The sequence below is a fragment of the Trichogramma pretiosum genome, unplaced genomic scaffold (genome assembly GCF_000599845.2).
Source record: "Trichogramma pretiosum strain Unisexual culture from Peru unplaced genomic scaffold, Tpre_2.0 scaffold47, whole genome shotgun sequence".
Classification (NCBI taxonomy): domain Eukaryota; kingdom Metazoa; phylum Arthropoda; class Insecta; order Hymenoptera; family Trichogrammatidae; genus Trichogramma; species Trichogramma pretiosum.
In genome coordinates, this window is record NW_019640859.1 from 153,509 (window position 1) to 165,243 (window position 11,735).

An 11,735-nucleotide genomic window follows, 5' to 3' on the forward strand; every position below is an offset into this window, starting at 1 on the left:
TGGCCCCTACGCGGCGTGACGGTATCGTTCAGTCTTCAATATGAGCATGGCAAATGACTGCTGATTCAAACACTCACACTCGAATCGTGTACGTACACGCATGCATGCGTGTATTCGGGCTCGGTCGAATCAAAATAAAATAAAATTGACAACTTGGAATTAACTTTTTTGAAAAAGTGTTTGGCAAGTGTTTCCAATTTTTGAGATAGGTTTTAGTACATAAAGAAAAACCACATTCTAGTTTTTTGAAAAGATTCCATCTTCGTTTTTTTTTTTAATAATCACTCAAAGTAGTGTATTTTTGAGGTTAGGATAAGGATCCTGCGTTAAAATTCTGAGCATTCCTACACTTACGTGGCACCTAGATCGCTGGTGATGCTCGCTTCCTTGTGCTGTGCAAGAATGATAATGGTCAAAGTACCGAGTGAGTTGAGAACGATGAAACCATGTTTACCAAAAGAGGACAGTGATGTGCCGGGATCTTCAGGAAAATGCTTGTGCCTAAACTAACAGAAATAACTCAACATGAAAACAGAAATCGGCTAATTGAACAGCCGTGTGACGATCAAGATGAAAGAAAAAAAGGTACATTTAAAAAGTCGCTGGAAAAATTGATAAAAAATCAAAGTATCTCGAACGAACATGACTTCAAAAGGCCACAGAAAAGAGCTGTTCGTAGAATCAAGTATAGACAGTTAAGGTTCAAATTAAGGTGGCCTGCAGAGCTGTATAAGCCTTATAATCCTTATAAAGGAGCGAAAAAGCAACTTCTTCCAAAAAAAAAATTATCACTAGCATCAGTGACACCAAGTAGTGCAAAGAGCTGCACAACTTTACAAACAATTGTCAATGGTAGAGACAGTGATGATAATAATAATCAAGCTCAAATACCAAACGAAACCCTAGAAAAAAGTAACGATTTCGTTCAAACTGCAAATTATGATCCGAAGTCTTTCTTTCTTCATGGCTTCGGACTGCAAATGAAGAATGCAAAAGAGTCATTAAAAGAGTCATTAAAAGAGCTGCAAAACTTTACAATCAATGATCGTCAATCGTAGAGACAGCGATAGTAACAACAATAATCAAACTAAAATACCAAACGATACCCTAGAACAAAGTAACGATTTCGCTCGAACTGAAAATTATGAACTGGAGTATCAACCATCGACGAGTACCAAAGCAGGTAAAGAGAAAGATGCACAGAAGAATTTCTGTTTGGATGGCCTCGGACTGCAAATGAATGTTGAGGAAGATGATCCAATTGCCAAAGGCAAGCCATCCAAAAGTACCAAACCGGATAAAGAGAAGTTAATAATATTACTATATATTTACACAGGGGGCCATCACATTGGCCGCTACACGGCCGCGGCTGACTGCTACTGCCACTGCCAAACAATCTCCTCGACAGTATCCACTTGGCTTCTCGCCCTTGGTATGTAAATAACTATTTCAGCCTACACGCCCGTTTGAGGCTGATTACGTTCTGAGCGTGCTCAGTGAGTAATGAATGCGTGTATAGACCAGGAGATTCGGACTTTTCGTACGCTACGCGGCCGCGGTGCTGACTGCCACTGCCACTGCCGAACAATATACCAAGAGCTTAGAAGCTGAGTGAAGCCGGCTTCTCGCCGTTGGTACGTAATTAGCTAATAAGTTGTATAGCTGAATGGAGTCCAGTGCGTGTAGTTTAGTGTAAGATCGCTAAGTTGTGCTTATGAGTTTATCAGGCAAATAAGGTCCAGTGACTAGAGTGTGTTTGGCACGTATGAGCTTGAGTTACGGGTTTGTGATAGCCTGTGAAAACAGAACGATAATAAAGTTTGTAAAGTCCTGAGCGGGCTTGTGATTTCCTTCAATTTTGTAACAGTAAATAAAGTATTTTATGCTTCTATAAATTTTTTTATGATTGTGAACAATTTTTTACCCATTTTTCTTATATTTAGGGGATTCATACACCAATTCACTCGTCTTTGTCATTTTTGTGACATAAACCACAGTTTGACGTAAATTTACATTTTCAATCTAAAATTAACATCTTTGAGCCCATGAAAAAAATGTGAAAAAAATTGCAGAATAGGCCTTTGAATCTAAACGTAGCTTATAGCGATCGACCGGTCAGAGACCGAGTCTTGACGTCACATGACGAACGTATATGCGCCCAGGCGTTATAACTGTAAGTGCCCGTCTCGCAGCTTTGCTATTTGTAAGCAAGTCGGAGCACGGCAGACTTGTGTAAGCGCGCTGACCGAGCAGACCGCTCCGCGACTACCATTAGCAATAAACCCTTTTGCAAAAATTTTCAAAATCGCGTTTACGGCATGGCGATTCTTAAAGTTCAAGTCTTTAAGAAAAAAAAGCCGGGTCAGAACCTCAAAAAAGTGTCCGGAACCGGTGCCGATCGATTTTTGAAGTTTAAAAACGAGCAAAATCGATCAACTATTCAATTTATTTCAAACTCGGTTCAGAGAGTAAAAATAATCTTAACAATACATTTTCTTATGTATTTTTATCTGCAGAATCGAATGCCGTAGTCAGTTTTGTTCTACGACTTCATTTTCGTTTTTTGCGTAAAAAGCCAGAAATCGTCTTTGCAACGTTTAAAAATGAACAGAAAAAATCTAAAATATTTTTTGACACGGTCAAAATTCAGGATTTTTTCTGACAAATCGAATACTTTAAAATTATTTTCGTTCATAAAAGTGCAAATATTCGATTTTTTTGGTTGAATTTGACGAAAAATTTTAAAAACGAGCTCTTTTTGAAAGAAAGTGCTCTTGAAAAATCCCGCTGTAACAGTTTTTTTGTATTTTTTCCTGTAAAATTCAATGACGTTGTGATTTTTGTCCTAAAACATCGTTTTCGTACAAAAAAAGGATTTGTGCGGTTATTTTTAGCTGAATTTAAGGTATAATAGCTTTGATCCGTGTTAATTCCGTACGAAAAAGAGTAGGAAAATAAATTGATGACCTTTCAGACTTTAACATAAAGTAAGCACAATTTAAACGGTTACATAAAGTAAACATAATTTAAAATCGAGCATTTAAATTGTGCGGTTCGTATGTTGAGGTGATAGTAAAGCGCCAGAGGGTAGACTGACTGCAGGCGTTGACTTTTGCATAACAGAATGCGTTACTACGTACCTCTGCCAGTGAACTTTGATTCATATGTTGTTGTTTTAAAGGCCACGTCTTTATACCTTGAAACATTTCGTTACCTTCGTTTCTTTGAGACTTTTTAATTATCATCAAGCTAAACGTACTTTGTAATGGTAGTCCTGATGTTTCTGAATCTGAACGTACTTTGTAATGGTAGTCCTGATGTTTCTGATTCTGTATTAGAAGTGTACATAATGAAATTTCAGTTGTTACTCAGATAAGCGCACAAATCCTTTACTTTGTATGAAAATGATGTTTTAGAACAAAAATCACAACGTCATTGAATTTTACAGGAAAAAATACGAAAAAACTGTTACAGCTGGATTTTTCAAGAGCACTTTCTTTCAAAAAGAACTCGTTTTTAAAATTTTTCGTCAAATTCAACCAAAAAAAAATCGAAAATTTGCACTTTTATGAATGAAAATAATTTTAAAGTATAAAATAATATACCATTCGATTTGTTAGAAAAAATCCTAAATTTTGACTGTGTCAAAATTTATTTTAGATTTTTTCTGTTCATTTTTAAACGTTGCAAAGACGATTTTTGATTTTTTACGCAAAAAATCAAAAAAGTACATTTTTATCAATGAAAACGAAGTCGTAGAGCAAAACTGACTATGTCATTTAATTCTGCAGACAAAAATGCATAAGAAAATGTATTGTTAAGATTACTTTTACTCTCTGAACCGAGTTTGAAATAAATTGAATAGTTGATCGATTTTGCTCGTTTTTAAACTTCAAAAATCGATCGGCACCGGTTCCGGACACTTTTTTGAGGTGCGGAACCCGGCTTTCTTTTTTTAAAGACTTGAACTTTAATAATCGCCATGACGTAAACGCAAAGTTGAACATTTTTGCAAAAGCGAACCACCTTACTTTACAGAACGAGGATAAGTGTGTGTAAGCAGTAGAAAAGGAGCGTGTATGAGCAATTCCGGAATTTAGTTTCGAATTTTCTGACTAAAAACGGAACAATTTTTTTTCGTTGGACGCATACTATGAACATTGGGTATTGTTCTTGAAGGTCCTAGGAAGCTAAAAAAATGCGTGAACATGAGATTTAAAGATAGGTAATTTTTTTCTGGCTACTTTTGTTTTTTAGGGCCCGAAAAGTCATGTTTTCGCGTAAATACGCCAATCACTCAGTTTCTAAGTGGCTGAAAAAGTATTAAAACTCATTTAAAAAAAGTGACTGACTACTTCATCCAATAGAAAAATTTTCTAAGCTTTCCGATGGTGATATGAGATTTTTCGATACATTGCATATTCTCCGAGAAAATCATCACCAAACATGCCGAGCTAAATATCTTGAAAAAATCTGTACGGAAAAATAGTTTTTTATGCTTTCTTTTTGATTTTTTCTTATGAAAATTAAATATTTCGGAAAATCTGATACTACCATCAGAAAGCGAAGGAAATTTCCTGTCAAAAGCATATCTTTATTTATTTTTTCCGTCGAATTACAATGCTATACAAGCGAATTTCTTTTACTGTGTTCGCTGTTTTCTGTTCCCGAGCTGTTTTAATCGCGGTCGCGAAGTTTTCAGCGTTGTGTGGCTCCAATCAAAACTCGCTCATAATTCGACGGAAAAAATAAATGAAGATATGCTTTCGATAGGAAACTTCCTCAGCTTTCCGATGGTAGTATCAGATTTTCCAAAATAATCAATTTTCATAAGAAAAAATCAAAAAGAAACCATAAAAAACTATTTTTCCGTACTGATTTTTTCAAGATATTTCCCTGCTGAAAAAAATCATGGGAAAAATCATATGATTTTTTGGCATGATTAATAATGTGATTTATTATATGATTTATCATATGATTTTTCCCAGCACGGGAAGAAAACCCTTATTTTAATATAAAAACTATTGAAGAGGAAGTACCAAAATATAATTTAAGTCTGAATTTATTAATGTCATTGAAAATGAAGAAACTACTTTTGAATGTAGCTAAAAAAATGTACATTTAGAGCATAATAATTTGAATAATTTGAGGATCCGTATCATCCAAAAAAAATTATTTTCGTTAAAAAAAGCGGTTTTTGGCTTCAACAGGTGTGTTAGGTTATCTGAAAAAATCTGAAAATAATTGAGGTCATGTTTTTCAATGTGATAAAAAAACTAAAAAAATTCAAGGTTGTTTGGATTGTTGAAAAGTATTTTTATGCAATAGTATGACGAAATAGTTATTTATGCAACAAGTGCCCAAAAGGCGTTTTTGGGCACTTGTTATATAAATAACTATTGTGAATTTTTTCAGATTTTTTAATCACTTCAAGGCGTCAGAATAAATAGAATATAGACGTTTATATCGGAAGTGGGCGTAAGAGGGGAGAAAGGGGTCCAAAATGTTGGTTTTGACTCTTTTTTCCATGTAATCCCGCGTTAAAAAAAAAGATCTTTTTAAGATCTTTTTAAGAATGTCTCAATTATGAGCCTCAGTGAGATGTTTTCAGATGTTTTTAAGGGCTCTCTATACACACTCAGTCGGTAACGCTAGGCTACCATCATATTTATGCTAAATTTGCAAAATTGGAAATGTTATTCGCAAATAATCGAGTTGACGCACATTTCTAATACACTCATTAACATTGTGGTTGAATTTTATCCAATTCCATGGATTATTCAAGGAGAAAAACGAAAACTACGAATAATCATAACCTATTAAATAACATTGATCATGATTATTATGAAGGCACGTATATGATCGCGGCCCCTTGTACTCCTAACTTCGTAATCATTGCATTAATCCAAATTTTGAATTATTTGGATGTTCTATTTTACCAGTGAGTTTTTCAGCTTTTTAATAATCATAATGAATTGCCACGTGAAACACGACACTCACTCTCTGATATAGTAATTAACCACGTATAAGCGTATGATTAGGCGCTCAGCAGTGAGCTACTTACTTCACCTACTTATTTGTCCGCGAGCAATTATCGAACGCGCAATAAGGAAACGAGAGCCTTCGTCGCGCAAAAAGGGCTACGCGCGATGTGAAAATTTATCGGACTTCATTCATCGGCCGGGGGTACATACGTACAGTATACAGTATATATTTTCCCAGCGTCAACATACAGTAGCACGCCTGACGTTTTATGGATTAATAAAAAATGGAGCAGCACCGCCACAGACTATAAAGCTCCAAAGCGCACCCTTGTCAGCTTATATACATGACGTTATACGAGGCTATTCGTGATGTTACATACGCGCGCCGACTGATTTGTAAATGTCCAATGAATGATCGCGCGTACAGAGCTCATCCGCGAGCTCGTTGCTATTAAATATTTGCGAATCTCACGAGGTATATATATTTATTGGGGCTGGGTTTTGTATTTCAATTCGTCGTCGCGCGTCATGTGAGTTTTTCATTTATCGATAAACGATGGGTCGTTCGAGCGCCGTGAGAGATGCGTATTGTGCAAATGTCACCTGGGATTGAAAAAAAATCATTGATATACGATGTCTGTACAATGCGTAGTTGAAGTCTGCTAAATAATACAACTGAGTAAATGGTTCTGCATTAAATAGAGATTAATCATTATGCATTTCAAAATTTAACACGCAAAGTATACGAAAAAAGCTCGTTACATCGTTGAAGTACACATTTTCACAGTTGACGTAATTTCAAGCAGTATAGTACCTTACTCATTCCCCTCTCCAGAGATCTGACCTGCATCTATGCACAATTACAGCAGTAATAGAAGCTTATAAAACTTTAACCCGCATTCCTTATTGCTGCAACAAGGGGTAGAAAAAAAATGAAATAAAATGTGAGCTTGAGAAATTGTACTATAGCTGCAGCGCGCACCACCGACGTTGCGGCGATTATTCTCTTGCACGATTTTCCGCTCGCGAGAGCCCTCTTTGCGATTTTTTTTCTTCTCTCTTTTTTCTTTACTCTCTGTTTTTTTCATACGCGAGTGCCTCGTTAATAGGGAAGGGTGTACGTTATATAGAGCGAAGTGGATTTTTTTTCTCGTCGCAATAAAAGCAGCGAATTTCAGATCGTATGCACGGATACTCGTTGGCACGCCCTAAATTTCGTAATATTTTATAAAAATTATCTTCCTCGCTAGCAACGATCCTCTGCGGTAAAATTTGGTTTGATAGATAGCAAGGTAAGTGACATCGAATATCGACTCGATATTTGCACTTTAGGGTTGGTCGGGTAGGAAACGTATTACGACGATGTAATTGAAAATTTACGTGAGCCCGGCGGGGTCTATTTAATATGTGCTACTGCTTCTCTTCTGCCTGCGTCATAAATACGAGCACACGAGGCCTGCGGGCTATGTCACCTATATTTACGAGAATGTGTCAATTTTTATCGACGCTCGTGTTTGCACCAAAATAACGTAATATTAGAAATATTTTCTGGATCATCTATTTGACGTGTTGGTCATGATTTTGTCTTTTTCGTCTATCGAATAGCTTCCGAGTATCAGTTTGCTCTTTCGTGAAACTCGATGCTTGAGATCAAATGTAATAAAATAATGTGGTTATAGGTAGATTAAGATACAAGATAAATCATACATAGCAAATTACAAAGTTTCCGACTATTTAATTTTATATCTTGATGCTACGAGCGTCAATTATTTAAGCTAATGAAAATTAAACAGTTTTTTTGTAATTATAGTGTTTCTATTGTACGATTGTATTTTCCCTTTTATTAAAATCATTTATTTTGAGGTTCAACCGAGCTATTCGTCACTCTGCAAAGCTCAGAAGAGTTTATTTTTTTTGTGTTAGATCGTTTTTATGATAATAATGAAAATCTGTAGCATAAAGATACAAATGTGTGAATTAAGTTCTGAGAGAATTAATAAATTTAATTTGAAAAAAAAATTAAAATAAAAAAGTTCAAAATTCCAAAATAAAAGTCCAACTACTCTGAAATTTCAAATTTGAAAACGAGCATCTATAAGCCTTTACATATTAAAGATTTTTCGAACTCTGAACGCAAAAAAATTTTATTATTAAAATCCTATCTTATAAGCGTATAGTGAGGTTTTTAGCGTAAGCAATTTAGAAGCGAAGTGATTCGTCGTTCAGTAGCTTGCTATTGTTTAGTAGCGCGCAAATACGAGTGTTATAGTAAGTTGAGAAAGTGGAATATTAACCTATTAACGTCTTAAGACTAATTTTTATTGGTTTTCTGAAGGGAGCACTGAGACTAAAAGCCGACCCATTGTTTATATTTTTATAGTTTAATAGTATATTACTGCCCTAGGCCGCGAAAAACAGAAAAGTCCCAGAGTACGTGTAATTTGAGGCCGAGGCGAAGCCGAGGCCGATAAACACGTGCTTTGGGGCTTTTTTTCGCGGCATAGGCCTGTACACTATTTTTCATACACAGTGTCCCGAAAATAGCTCTTGTCATTTTGCGCAGCGGCCGAGAAGTAGTCGCACGCGTAGCGCGCCGAAAGTCGGGCTAGTAAAAGTTAACGTTGTGAAAATTTGCACTTAATTTCAAATTTTTTTCGGTGTCAAATTTGATTTGACACCGAAAAAAAATCAATAGAATTTATTGAAACTACCTATTGGACAATGCTCGGAGTTCGTCAAGATTACGTATGTGATGAATGCCATAAACTTTTTGCATATAAACGCAATTTTATTACCCACATTTGATTTCCTTATAAGGGCAAAGTTTTTGAATGTGAATGTGTGAAAATATTTACAAAATACGAATAAATTTGACCGATCACAAAAGAGTTTTTAACAGAAACTGTGAAGATTTTGGATCTCTAGACAATTGTAAAAATCTATAGATAATTAATTATATAGAAGTTTCTTTTTATACTAAGTAAAATTTGTGTCTTGCTCGAACCTTGGGATATCCACTATCATTACACATTTATTCGTTTTCGTTGTGATGTTTTATTTTTACACAAAATTTTGCCTACTAGTAATTATTACTGTCTGCTCATTTTTGTCCACTTGATCCCTGCAATTATTCATGCTACGATCGGCCAAGAATTTTTTTCACGCCTATATCTTTTGCAGCTGTGAATGATTCGAACTTTTAATTGGTTACTGTATTTTTAATAAACCTCAAGCAATGATACGCAACCCTGAATCGATCATATACATGTGTCAGTGAAAGAATTTGATTAATTTTTTGAGATACTGATCACTTCTGCTATGAGAGATATTATTGGTACTAACTGAAGATTCTTATTGCAAAACCAACCTAGAAGCCATTTAATAATTTCATTAAAACCATAAAATTTTTTCTTCACTCTTTAAAATTTTTAGAAGCTCTCATAATTGATTGATCTCATAATGAATTGATTTATTCTTGTCTTTCGTAAGTTTCTTGAGTTTTGTGAGATAGAAATTATTTTTTGTTGGTTTGTTGCCTGATACGAGCCAAAATATCATAAGTAATAAACACAAGTAAGCATAAATAATTTTAAAAAGTATTAATGATTGTTTCTATGCAGCTTCAGTCTCAACGCCTACTAGCTGACCCTGCGAGGCGTCCCATAAGAATTTTCATTAAAAAAAAAAAAAAAAAAAAAATGGTTGGAAAATCTATTTTATAGGTATTTCGTATAGAATCTGATATCGTTTATCGATAATTGGAATTTATTGACTGCCTTTTTCCCCGCAGTAGCAGGTATACACGAGGCGGTGTCTCCAATAAAATTTGAACTATAATGAGATTTAAGTAATTTTCCCACATTATTCGAGCGCGTTTATAAATTTTTCATCTGCAGCTTTTATGACCCAGTTTAACGTTATACATTCACGAAGAGTGCGAACACACATTTTATCTCATTATTTACCTTAAAAGCAATTTAATTGCCGCGAATTTATATTATAAAACATCTTCAGCTACAACAGCTTAATATTATCATATAATATAAGAATTTATAAACGCACGTAAAATGTTCACTTTGGAATATAGAATTTTTTCAACAAAAATGTATATCAACGAAAATTATAAGAAATTTGGCTTACCGGCTTCGAGAACCTCGATGTCGAGGTTGTCGCTGCGACTGCGGCTGATGCTGCTGCCGTTGTCATAGATACCACCGCGGCACTGCTGATGATGATGCTGATGATGATGTTGGTGGTGATGCTGATGATGCTGATGACGATGGTGATGATGTTCCTCCATGGATCTGGGCTCGCTGCGTTGAAACTGCTCGAGAAAACTGTCTATTTGATTTTCGATGCTCGTGGGCGAACACGCCATTGTCGCGACGTACGCCGCATAAGTACAAACTTTTTTTCTCTCTTTCTTGGCAGCAGCAGCAGCAGCAGCAGTAGCACACGTACTCGGTAGGCCGGCCGCGCTCTTACTCACACTTATACAGACACGGATACACTTTTGGACACACTTATACACTCGTACACACACACAAAAAGCTTTTCGTTTATCGAGCTTTATATCTTTTTCATGAAAAATCGAAATTTCAACCGAACCGCCGCGACCACGGGGACTCGAGCCTTATCGCTCCAAGGCCGAGCTACATCTCTCGATTATTATGTTGATGCATCCAACGTGCATATTTATACATATGTATGCGGCTTATTAGCGACGAGCCGCGTAATTATTATCGGAGCTTGCGGCTGAGCGGCACTCGGGCGCCCTCGAGCTTTGCGCATAATACCGGGTCACGACGACAACGACAGCGATGCGTCGCAGTGGTTTCACCGGCATCGCCTCGAGCCATCGTCATCTCGAGCGTTTCACCTATTTATTTTTATCATTGCGCGTTATACTGTGTATAACGTAGAAAAATCACGAGAACTACTCGAGCATTTTATTTCGCGTTTGCCATCGCGAAGGCTACACGGATTTTATGATTATTTTTTTTTTCTAGCTTTACGCGATCGTCGTAATTTTCATAATTTATTCGCGCACCAGCACTCGCGGAAGAGTTTATCGAAGTTACTCTGGCGTTGTTGTTGCTCGAGGCTCGTCGCTGCGAGATGCCTTGAGATTATTTTACCGAAACCACCGGCGTGAAAATACGAGCGAGCTTTTTTTTTCACGATAGGAGAAAAAATCCTCGATGCTGGAAGATTATCGACATTCCAAGATACCGCGCACATACACAGGTATTGAGTATGACACGCCGGTGTGCGTAATGTAAATAAAACTCCCGTGAGGAGGGTCAGTGCGGTGTATTGGCGCTAGAATAGCAGGTGGGGCGCCGTACATACATACGTATATACAGAGCTCCGAAGTGAGATACGTGTGTATAATAACAAAGGGACGAAAAGTCGTTCGTCTATATATCCTTGCCTACCGGAGCGCACTTCCTGCCTACCTCGTACACTTTCGTTCTCGTGCGTTCCCTCGTCGCTCTATATATACAGTTTATACTCGCACTCTGCACACACTCGCGAGATCGTAGTATATGAATAAAAAGAAAAATTGCACTGACAGGAGCTCTGCTACAATCCCTCGCGTACATAGGCACACAACACCGACACGAGCCCAGTGCAGTAATAAACGGCAGCAGCAGACGACGCACCAGACTACACAGCACGAGACGTGCGTTTCATATTATAGATATATAGTTATATCGTTACACGGTGCGCACGTCGAGCTCTGCTCGG

The 11,735-nt window shown here is 36.7% G+C and overlaps 1 protein-coding gene across 4 annotated transcripts in view; it reads right to left on the bottom strand.

The window, feature by feature from the left end:
• LOC106654461 (guanine nucleotide exchange factor DBS-like) overlaps positions 1–11,735 on the bottom strand; it is a 47,419-nt gene extending 35,684 nt beyond the window's left edge. For 2 of the 4 annotated variants that reach the window (XR_001339429.2, XR_001339428.2), the window contains exon 1: positions 10,125–10,457. Coding sequence is in view for 1 of the 4 variants with exons in the window: in XM_014374366.2 (XP_014229852.1) it covers positions 10,125–10,362 (238 nt within the window). In the remaining 3 variants the exon portion in view is untranslated. Of the gene's footprint in view, positions 1–10,124; positions 10,610–11,443 lie in introns of those variants that run through there. The other 2 variants (XM_014374364.2, XM_014374366.2) reach the window with 2 other exon arrangements.